This window comes from Folsomia candida, unplaced genomic scaffold (assembly GCF_002217175.1).
Source record: "Folsomia candida strain VU population unplaced genomic scaffold, ASM221717v1 Fcan01_Sc013, whole genome shotgun sequence".
In the NCBI taxonomy this organism is placed as follows: domain Eukaryota; kingdom Metazoa; phylum Arthropoda; class Collembola; order Entomobryomorpha; family Isotomidae; genus Folsomia; species Folsomia candida.
In genome coordinates, this window is record NW_019091205.1 from 2548930 (window position 1) to 2561135 (window position 12206).

The 12206-nt window shown below is 36.5% G+C and overlaps 1 protein-coding gene and 1 long non-coding RNA gene across 3 annotated transcripts; both read right to left on the reverse strand.

Annotated features, from left to right (window-relative positions):
* Positions 1–4196: 4196 nt before the first annotated feature.
* LOC118437344 lies at positions 4197–10344 on the reverse strand. Of its 2 annotated transcripts, XR_004836038.1 has the most exons (7): positions 9954–10344; positions 8918–9553; positions 6648–6794; positions 6278–6532; positions 5837–5955; positions 5625–5766; positions 4197–4411 (listed from the first exon to the last, which is right to left on the reverse strand). It is a non-coding gene; the product is annotated as an uncharacterized LOC118437344 (long non-coding RNA). The 2 variants fall into 2 exon arrangements; XR_004836039.1 differs by lacking the exon at positions 6648–6794.
* Positions 10345–11046: 702 nt separating this feature from the next.
* LOC118437465 lies at positions 11047–11765 on the reverse strand. Its single transcript, XM_035856483.1, has 3 exons — positions 11504–11765; positions 11261–11379; positions 11047–11196 (listed from the first exon to the last, which is right to left on the reverse strand). The coding sequence occupies exons 1-3, from the start codon at positions 11748–11750 to the stop codon at positions 11101–11103; spliced, it is 462 nt and encodes a 153-aa protein (XP_035712376.1). The 5' UTR covers positions 11751–11765; the 3' UTR covers positions 11047–11100.
* Positions 11766–12206: the final 441 nt, after the last annotated feature.

Below are 12206 nucleotides of genomic sequence, written 5' to 3' on the forward strand. Positions count from 1 at the left end.
AAATCCAGGGTCAACGCGAGTGATTGAACTCCCCTGTGTCGCCTCCATAAATTTAAGATGGGAAAAAAGGGAAAATCTTTATAACCGGTGTGGACATAGAGCGTTTTTAATTTTGGGAAGTGGTCTTCATCAAAGAAGCCAAGAATTCGGTACGAATTAGTCGCATAAATTGAGAGGCTGGTAAGTTTCGACATGACGGGTCCTCCCTTGACGGGTTGGATCTGTTAAAGATAAAACATAGTTAGCAGGGGCCATCCATATATTATGTACGTTGGCAAAGATTTTCGATTTTATCACCGGCGTGCATTAAGGGTATTTTAACATGGAAAAGATAGGAAGACCTAAACTACTCATGCGCTAAAATTATGATGTTATATGTATACATATGTAAGTAGGGTATCCGATCCGATCGGATTATCCGCGATAATCCGACCGTTTACTATAAGATGGATCCGATCCGATCCGAACATCGGATCTCTAATATCCAATTCGACCCATGTCATAGGAAATGGTTGGATAAAATATTCCGATCCGATCCGATCCGACTGATCGGATCGGATCGGATTTTTTCGGCTATACGTTTAAGTATTGATAACTAGAGGTGAGTCAGATTCAACATTTGAAAAAACCCGAACCTCCCCCCCCCCTACCCAATCGGGCAGGGGGGGAGGTTCGCAATGCATAATCATAGCTGGATGGGAAAAATTTGAGGTTTTCAATTTGAACTAAATAATAACAAATCCGAACCGAATGATTTGGATCTGGTTCTGATGAATCAATTGAAAGTCGAATAACCTAACTCCACTCAGCTCAACCTTACCTCTTGCGAGCAAACCCGTATGTGCAATTCCAGCTTGATTAAATAATCCTTCACCTGTCCCAACATGTCCTTCAGCTTGTCCAAAGTAAGGCTAGAAGGACAATGCGTAAAACGCGTTAGGCACCTAAGTTTCAAAACTTTGAGATTTTTACACCCCTCCAAATTTGGATAAAGGGGCACCGCGACGTCCAAAATGGTCAAATTGGGGGCAGCATCGGTCCAGAGTTGGATAACGGGTTGAAATTCCTCGTATCCGGTGGTACGATTAAACAGAAACTCGCAAACCACGCGGAACCTGAGGAAGGTAAGGCAGGGTTGTGGTTGGAGTTTTTTATCGGCTGGAATTGTGTAGACTTTTTTCCCATGCCAGGCGGTCAGGATGTCAATCATTTGGACTTTAGTGGTCCCCAAGGTCATCAGTCCTCTGAGGAAAACGATGACAAATTCCTTCCAGGGGGTGATAACTTTAATTTCGCGGGTTAATTCGGACAATTTCGGAAGTTCGGTGATCGCTTTAATGACAACTTCGGTTTTCTTCTTGTTCGATCGAATGGAACGGTGAAACTTGTCGGAGATGAGGAGGTGTCGCATCAGTTTGTCGGAGACGGGGGGCACCTCATTAAACTTGGAAGGCTTGTAGGAAAAAAGCTTGTTGGCCTGGAGACAAGCATGCTTTCCTAGTAAGGGGGAAGCCACATAGTTCCAGTCGTGGCAGACGAGGCGTGACGTTTTCAGATCGGGGAGGTCGAGATGGGAGAAAATGGCGTCGAGAATCTAGTACAAAATTGTTTGATTAAGGGGATTATCAATCAGTTATTTATGTATTAGAGATTTGAGTGAAATTAATCGAAATTTATTTATACTTTTGTGTGTAAATAAGTGCATAAATTTCCCTGATATTAACTATTACCCTAAAGTTCTCCAAAATAAAACATTTCTGTATTATTTTGTGGATAACTCAATGGTAAAAAAATGAGTTTTTTTAAAAATATTTGTGTTCAATTTTTTTACAACTTTTTTTCTAGATATGTATGTATATCGATAAATGTTAAACAATAGATTTTTAGTGTTCCTTGTCATAAGCTCAAATCAACAATTGGGGCCTGCATGGTGAAAATAGATATTTGTCTTTTATATGAAATCATAGAAATTTCTGTCAGGGTAATTATGGAATAAATATGATATTTAATACGTGGCATGAAACTTATCGAGTACGATATTTAAAATATCGTGTTCGAGAGTGATTTTTTGCGAAAAATAAGAAAATAACAAAATAATTACTGCGAAACAGACTAACTTACCAACGGATTAATGACAACTTTTGACATGACATTGTTAACACGTACTTTTTCAGAGTTTGCAAATAAACAGCAAATTTAGAACAAATGTACATACATATGAATATCAATCGCTGTAAAAAATATCTTATTTTTCGGATAAAAATATAAATTCATTACCGCATTTACTAAAATTTCCAGAACTCCGCCCAATCTGTGGAAAACTTGACTGCAACTTCTTGTAGCCATTTTTAACACTAAGGTCCCCCGCGTTCGGCATTTTGTAGAATGAGTGCCTAGAATAATAACACAAAATACGTAAAAAATTAGCACGTCCTTCTTTATGCATAAATAATGTACGCATGAAACAATCAAATTGGCTGTGGCTTTAGATTTGTGTGGATTTTATGCTTTAAATTAAAATTAAAATCAGCATTAAATATTTTCAGTTGATAAGAACAAGTTCACGTGACAGCTCATATGTTTGTAGGATAAGTCTAACCTTATCCAATTCGAGAAATAATTTACTCGTGTCAGGTAATACATAAATTCGACATTTTGGTAATTTTAGTAAAAATCTGAATTAGAGGTGGATTTTGGTGGGGGTGGAGTTATAAATGCCGGCAGCTTTATGGGTTAGGAATCAAAATTTAAAATTTCTTTAATGTACTAATTTGGGTCTTATTTTATTTTATCCACTAATGAAAATAGAATTTTACAAAAAAAAAATTTCTCCAATAATGAAATGCCCAAGGTAATTTGTGTACCTTAACATGTCTAATATCGTAATTGTCCTAACATTGTACTTCTACTAAATACTTATGTGCATATAGTGGAAGGTGAATCAAATTAATCCATTTTGGGTGTAGATACATATCTGCATGTTCGTGAAAGTGTTTGAAAAATTTATTTACTTAATTCAATTTGTGTACCAATTTAGTTTTAATAAAGACGAACCATTTAAACCTCTAAATTTGCATGGAAACAAAAAATTACTACTGTTGGAATAATATAGCAAATTCTGATCGAGCTTATTGATCTTAAGACACCACATGAAGCTTATTTATAAAATAATCTCAAATTCAAATTTTTAAATTCAATCAAAATTTTATCAGCTTGCTTACCTTTAATATCAATGATCCTTGCTGCGTTACTTGTATGTAGTAATTAAAATTCGAGTAGGTAAAGTATTATTTCAGCGAGGTCAAGTTTTTTTAAGTTTTGGAGGTATCAAATTGTGTGTGTTTGCAGGAAGAGGGTTAGCCAACGACAGAAATATTTGCATGACTGGACAAGTCATCAAGAACCCTTTCTATATTTACCCGAGGGGGACTGGAGAAGTGAGCTTGCCTTCGTGAAGGGGCATCCAAACATTATGCCTCAGCATTGTTTTATCTTTCTTAAATACTTAATTGCATATTGGAACTAATTATTTATTATCCTGTAAAACTACGATTATCAGACAAGATAATCTGCCTTACTTGTAAAAAAATGATAACGCATGTTTTGCACGATTCTGTCACATTTGTGCTTATGTATTTTTAACCCGGAATTCGGACTCGAGTTTAAAGTTGAAAATAGGATTCTGAGTAAAAGTTCCATGCGTAAGTATGATTGTAGTCCCTTGAGTCAAGTTAATCGCAATTGTAATGCATCAAGTGGTCATATGTAGAAAAATATGTATCATTGTAATGTATGTACTTTAATTACATATTTATTCATTTACTGAGGGGTGAAGTGGGTGAAACTCCTTTATGGTATTAATGTGTCTTTCCATCTTGCAACATGATATCTCAAGAACGGGCATGAATTTTTGCATTAAGCCCAAGTTTCCGCAAATATGTTTCTATATAATTCAGCCAGCCTGTTTAGTTGCACATTTTTTTTAATTTCTTCTGCAAATGCTTCCAATAAATATTTACATGGAATGGCCACAAAACATTGTGACCATTCCTACGCAGATGAGGTTTATGCATGACAGGTGTGAAAGACTCAATAAGATAAATTAGCTTTCCAATTTCGTCATTTTCGAACAATTTCTTAACATCTGTTTGTTTATTTGTTTTTACGATTTACGCAAAAAAAACGTTAAACCCCAACTAATATAACAATCTAGATTTAGCATACATAGATTCGATAGCATTTTAAAAATCTATAGATTTTTTAGATGAAAGATATATATGTATTTCATATTAAAATCAAACTTATTTAAATTGGTTATCTAAAGCTATTGAATATTCTTTAATAGGCTTTATCATCTCGTGTGTGAAAAAAATTTTGGGCGTCCATCAGGTATTTAATAGTTGAAGGGACCCTGCGTAAAGAATGTGATTGATTTTTTATCAGGTCAAAGAATTCTATCATTTGAGTTTTACTTACACCTTGTGTGGTTTAGATTAGAAAATATGTCTCATAATTCCCTTAATGGGTTTCCACCACTGTACATATAGGTATGTACATACATAGAGTGTGTCCTAAAAGTTTCTCCCTATCAACCACTAATGGATTTTATTATCTGACAGATGCAGGGAGATAAAAGTATTCAAACTGCTATATTTTTTAAAGTACCGTAATATGGTGTGTGGAATCCGGCCTTATTCACCATTTCTTGCATTCATGCCTTAAAACTGTGGTGTAAAATGTGTGGGCTTTACGAAACCAACCATGAACCGGGATTTAGAAGTCGTGTTACGGCATTGCCATGAACGTGACATCCTTTATATTTGCTTTCCTACATCTCAAATGTTGTGGATTGAATTGTTAATGTTATTAAACCTTGCTCTTATCGGTGAATATGCGCTTATCGTCACCTTCCGCAGGAGTCAAAATAGCTGAAAATCTATGTTTTTAACCGGTTTTGCGCAGTTTAACCGATATCTCGTGGGTTCAAAAGCATTTTATGCTGAGCCCTGTATGTCTGGCTACCCTCCATTGTTATTATGAGATAGTGCTCGAAGTAGTTCTCAAAGTATTTAAATTCTTCCTAAAATGCCGTGATGCAAGGTTTAGGCTCCTCCAGTTTTTATTGCAGAACTAACCAATTTCCTTGCAATTTTATACACAGATTAGCATTTTTTGATGGGGAGATTGTCCTGGAACTATTTCAACTGCGTTTGGATTTGAAATATTTTTTGTTGCTCCGCAATCCTAGCTTCTTTCAGATTTGCGTATTTTCACTTAAAACCACATCCTGCATTGGATAATGCCAATATACGCAAGTCCGTATGCCTGTGAGAAGACTTTACCTTTGGTATCGTATGGCAAAAAAATTGCACAACAGAACTCACAGATGCAAAAGCTAGAGCCAAAAACCGGGCGGACAAGTCATCGGGAGAAACTTTTAGGACACACTCTATATATACGTATTACATACCGGGCTCTTACTTCTAGGCTTCTCACCTCATTTGCATCACTCCGCCCATTTTCGGCGATACATGCTTTCCATCGTTCGCTAATGCGTCGAAATATGCAAATGAGGTGACACGCATAAATAATTCTACACTATTTATTTACCATTTGGTACATACCACTTTAAACAGGACACTTCCTCCGCTCTGGTCTGAAATTTTGATGAGATAACTTCTTTGTAGTGTAATTCACGATCCTGAAATGCATGGGGGCCCTGCTGGCTTCAAAAATGGGTCGTATTCGGTCCATCATTTCCGGATCCTTAATTATTAAAGATCTGAATATAAATATGTATGGTTTGTCAGTGGATAAACTTATGTACTTTACTAACCCCATATCCCGAGATTTCGACACTTTTAAATCCTCCACTGTGCAAGATCACGTCTTCAATGAAGGGAGAAAAGTGGACCTCCGTGAGCAGAGTGTCCAGAACCTGGACACTTTTAACTCCTGAAATTACATACATACTGTCATTATCTAATACTTAATATTAAGGGCATTCAGTATTCCGTAGTCGCAAAATAATTCACGACGGTTACGAGATTTTGTAACGCCGTAACATTTTCTCATGAGAATTCAATGTACTAACAATTGTGATCGCAAACCATATTCAACCCTGATTATTTTTTGGCCACCACAATTTTTCCAAAACTTGACCAGTTTTTTCCTTCTTAAACAATATCACGATGCCAAGACAACTGTGAACACGCTCTTGAAAGGAAATAATTATTTATAGCCTGACATGTATTTATCTTGGTACTATTTAACTTACCTTTCAAAACGGACATAGCCTTAAGGACTTCAGTCAACAAGGAGGATTGTCTCGGCAAACGAACGCCGGAAACGTTGACCCGTTCCAAATCCCACGTTTTGAAGGATCCCTTCCCAGATGCGTGGTAGAGAGAGAGGGTTTTTAATTTAGGAAGTGGTTCTCATCAAAAGAGCCAAGAATTCCGTACGCATGTAAAGAATGGATTGAAAGGCTGGTAAGTTTCGACATGACGGGAACTTCATGAACAGTTTGGATCTGTTGAATACAGAAAATAGTTAGTACACTCGTATAAAACTGGTGTTAAATCATGACCGCGCGGAGTACATATGTGACTCTACTAGCATGCAGCACTGGAATTAACGGGAATTACCGGTCAGTAATGTTGTGGTACCCACTGAGGAAGAATTTAGTACCAATCCGGCAAGAAATTAGTACCAAATCAATACAAACACGAAGTATGTGACTCTGCCAGATGGTTAATAGTGTACTGATCAGTGTTTCTGCTGTTAAATAACACCTGCACGAAATTAGTGCACGAAAATGTTTTTAAACGTTTAATAACACCCACTAAAAATCCGGAAAAGTGCATGAAAATGCACGAAAATGCACGAAAATCATTTATGTGCAAATAATATTAGAATACTTCAATTTTTCGAAATATCCGATTAATTGAGAAGTATTTGTGCTACTGTACGATATTTTCCTTATCGTTTTAGTATTTTAGTGTAAAACTATTTTCCATTTTTCAATACATGGGTAAGCCCTGAATCATGCTACCTACTACTGCCATATATTATGTCTCAAGCATTCCGCGCTCCAAAAAAATCGGTAGAAGTTACGTTAGCCAGTTGTACTATTTTTTATTGAATTCCCCATGCAATTGTCCATCAGAAACCATGTTCCGAAATTTTTTGTGATACATGGTGCTAAAATGACAGATCGGCCAAACCGATGTGTTGCAATTTTTGTGAAACATTTTGGTAAACATAAAAATCCGGCATTTTTCAATGGCTCATTAAAAATCGGAACTAAACGCAAGGTGGTCGACCGTACCATAAAATGATACACTAATATTGGTGATATTTATAGCTGAAAACCGAGTTGAAGGGAACGGTCAAAAAGGTCACAAAAAATTACGAAGGCGCGCAAAACCTGAATTCGGCCGAATTCATGCCGGACCCTAAGAAAAATTCCCCTACAAAAGAACGGGCCAAGTGAAACTACGTCCTAGGCCCCTAAACTCGACCTTGGACTTATGTTTTTAAGATGTGAAAAGAAGTACTTGCTAACTTCACGCCAAGTTAAAATAGGACCCTCAAAAGCCGGGCACTGATCATGCGGTACGCGCTTGAAAAATGGAAATAAATATTTTTGAAAAATTAGTAAACTTTCACAATTGAGGCTATATAAAATCAGCAAAAGCACTTTTTCCACACCCCACCAGTCCATATTATTCATAAAAATTTTAAAAATAGTAATCAAACCCACCATCCAGATTCTGTGATTTTTTTATTCGGCGTAGATTGGATTTGGTCAAAAAAGTGAATTTTCTTCCTCTGGGGGTGAAATTGCTTGTCAAAAAATATTTTTTGAAGTTATCGAGCGAATGGAACAACCACTGGACCACACTCTATTAAAAAATAGCTGCTAGATGTTCGAGCAGGGCACAGGTCCTTCCCATAAGGCCAAAATATTAAAAATGGGGTAAAATCCCAAAATTTCTGACTCCATTTCGGATCAAGGATAAAATTCATTGTCGTCGAACCTCAACCTTCTGGAATATGACATGTGGTCCAAACTGAAGCTAGATACATGTGCTAAACCACATACAAGTTTGAGATCCGAGAAAAAATCTATCGCTTAGAAATGAGACTAATATTCCTTGGAATGAGTGCTTACCACGAGTGAGATGTGGATACAAAGACTTCGGGCTCTCGTAGCTTCGAAAGGAGGAAATTTTGAAATCTGCTTGGTATGTTTTGTAGAGAATTTAATGGGCTTTCTCGTGATATCGTTATTTTTTTTAAATTCAATAAACTGAGTCCGCTACATTTGTGGTCAAAACTTATGGCAGTACTATGTAGACAGTGAGGTAAAGTTTCAAACCAGGTGGATAACTAAATCTTACCCCCATTTTATAGGGCAGCAAAATACATTATTTCTTAAAAATGTGAAATTCCCTGCATAAATTGCATTTAATTTATTATTATGCATTTTTACACATTTTCGTGCATTTTTGTACATTTTTATGCGTTTTTATGCATTTTTATGCACCATGCATGCATAAAAATAATTTCGCGCGCTCAAAAGGAACACTGATACTGATCAACAATATGAATATATACGTCCTATTTTCATCAAAGTCGGTTTGATCACTGAGCTATACACCTACATATCGGCAATTTTTTAACTTAAGATGTCTTTTGTATATAATTTCATTCAACATTTGGATCTGAGTTTGATTATACGTACTAAACTTATCATCTCGATCAACAAGAGATAAAAATACATAAATCTGTAGAAATTAAATCCAAATCAGATATCACAATTTTTTTGCAAATTTGCAAAATGAGTAGTTATCCTAGCAATTACATACAAGCTATCGTCGCGAGTACCCCAATTGTAAAATGTTTACATTACCTGCTTCCTGGAATAACATTCCCTCAATTCCAGCTCCATTAAGCAATCCTTAACCTGTCCCAGCATCTTGGTCACACTTTCCAAATTGATGTCTGGCCAATACGCATAGCATTTTAAGAATTCAAATCTCAGAACTTTGAGATTCCTGCACCCCTCCAGATTTGGATAGAAAGACGCCGCGACGTCCAAAACGGTCAGATTAGGGGAAGCATCGATCAAAATTTGGATTAGGGGTTGAAATTCGAGCTCCCCGCGAAATACACAGTTTGAGCGAGTTTCGAACTTGACGGAGGACAGGCTAGGTTGCGGGGGGAGGTTTTGATATGTCTCGGCTGGAATTATGTTGTCAGTATCGTGTTGCGCGTGGATGAAGATGTCCACATGTCGGATTTTTGTGGACCCCAACGTCCTAATTCCTTGGAGAAAAGGGGGGACAAATTCCTTGTGAGTGACGTCAAATTTAATTTCACGAGTTAATTGAGACACTTCCGGAACTTCGGTGAGAACTTTTGTAATAATTCCAATTTTCATCTTGTTTGACCAAATGGATCGGTGGAAGTTGTCCGAGATGCGGAGGCGTCGGGTCAGTTGGGAGTTGACAGGGGTTGTTGGGGGTGAAACGTACATCCTTTGAGTCTGGAATTCAACAGGGTGAATTATGAATTAAGAAAATTCTACATAATTTCTAGGACAAGAATGTTTTTGGTTCATCTCAAATTATTATCATTAAAAACAGCTCGATAGCTTACGCATCGAAATTTAAAATTTTCTACTGTACAAATGGACAAATTTAATCGGTGAAATGACCGTAAATATGTAGATGAATACATCAAAATCTGTCAAAAATTTGACAACTGAATTTGCTTTGGCAATCAAACAACCAAATTTGTTTTATAATAAAGATCCAACATTGAAGTAAATACAAATATGTACCTTCGAATTTACGATGGATTCATGCAAAAAATCGCCATTTTTTTATAAAGTAGCAAATACTTATTGAGAGCTTACCCATCTTAGGATGGCACATCTTACTTACCTTTAGTTATTAATGATTGAAACGTATGTACACAATGAAAAAGTGCACAATTTTCGGGTAAGATTAACCCTGTGTATGTACCTTGCAAATCGTACTAGTTAAATAAAACGCAATAAAAATATTATTTCAGCAGGGAAAAAAATTTTCTAAATCTCGAGGAATATAAAAACATGTCGTTATTTGACGAGGGTTAGGCAACGACTGGAATATTTGTGCAAGGAAGAAAGCCTAGATAAATCAGCACAAGTTTTAAGGGGACGTTCACCCGTTCTCTGGTTTACTTAATTGATATTCATAGTAAATATTTATTATGTTGAAAGGATTGTTGCATTAGATTGCTTTCTTATGGTTAAAAAATGATAACGTGTTCTTTGCAAGTTCTGCCACATGTTAGATATTTTTAACCCGGAATTTTAACCCGAGTTTAAAGTTAGAACAGAATTCTGAGTATCGACCAAGTAAAGGGTCAGTCCAGGCTCTTTAGGTTAGTAACACAAGTTAGCCGTCATTCTATATAATAAGTGCGTATGTAATATATTTATACATAAATGTATACCCAAGTATATGTTTCCAATGGAATTATTTGTTAAATCAGTCACATCATTTGCATATTTTGACACATTTGCGAGGAACATAATTGTATAGATTTTATTCAACATGGACATCCCGTATCTCCAAAATGGGCATACTGAGATTTATGCAAATGAGGTGACATGCCCAAATAATTCAATTATACTTTAATAACTGCTCATTTATATGCATGTGCATATGTATGCAATTGAAGGGTGAAACTCGTTTATTATTTTGCTACTTTTACTTCCTTCGGTCTACCCGTTGGCCGCATGCTATGTCGTGAACCTGAACGGTATGAATTTGGCCTTGCGATTTTCACCAGTGTTTCTACACAATTTGCAATGCATAACGTTATTAAATTCCCTACAGGTTTCCCGAAAATTACTTACTTGCTTCTCCGTGATAGCCATAAATTTAGTAATATGTGTGTATGTACATGTATGAACTTATGTTTGCAAAATCTCTTTCATTTATTTATTCATTGCAGTACAGCAGTTGAACAGCAGATAGTCGACAACCCACTCATACTTTTTATGGCCTAACAAATGGAATTTCCCACAAGATCGTTTCCCGGCTAGATTTGGTTATTCCATAACACTCCTCCCGTAAAATTAATGGGGGCACCACTAGCTTCAAACATGGGTCGCATTTGTGCCACGATTTCCGGTTCCTAAATCGTTAAAAAAATGATTAGATATTTGACAAATTTATGCATGAAGATTACAATTTTTTACCTCAAGACCCGAGATTTCTACTCTCTTAAATCCCCTACTGAGCAAAATGAGATTTTGAATCTGGGGTGAAAACTCACTCTCTGCGATGCGAGTGTTGCAGAACCGAACACTTTTAGTTCCTGAAATAATTAATTAATATCGTAATCCATTAAATAATTATGCACTGATTTTAACTATGTGATTAAAGATGAGTTCTATTAAAAATCACCGTTTCTTTGTATTAACGTTCCCCATAACTCATACCTTTCAAAGCGGACATAGCTTTAAGGACATCAATCAACACGATGGATTGATTCAGCCCAGCCACGAGAATGATAACCCGTTCCAAATTTAAGGTTTGGAACGGTTCGAAAATCCGGTCAATGGTGAGATTGGGATTAAGTTGTGCGTTGCTCATATTCATATTCAACCCTAATTCCTTCACGGCAGGAAATAAGTTAACCACTTGTCCCCCGAATTCCTTCCCCGACTCGATGAAGTCCACGTTCATCGCGAGTGAGTCAACTCCCCTGTGTCGCCTCCAGAAATTTAGGAAGGAAAAAAACGACAAATCGTTATGACTGGTGTGGACCCGGAGAGTGTTTAATTTTGGGAAGTGGTCCTCATCAAAGAAGCCAAGAATTTGGTACACATTTGTCGCATGGATTGAGAGCTTGGTAAGTTTGGACATGACGGGTCCTCCATTGACGGGTTGAATCTGTTTAACATAAAAAATAGTTAGTATTTAGGGACCATCCATATGTTATGACCGTCATTAAAAATTTTCTATTTTAGCACCCACGCACCAGCCAACGTATAAATTAAGGAATACGGAATTTTATCATGGGAAAGGTAAGAAGACCTAAACCACCCATCCACTAAAATGATTGAATATATTATGTACGTTGCAGTATCTTAGCTGGATGGGACAAATTTGACGTTTTTTATTTGAAATAAACTTGTAACA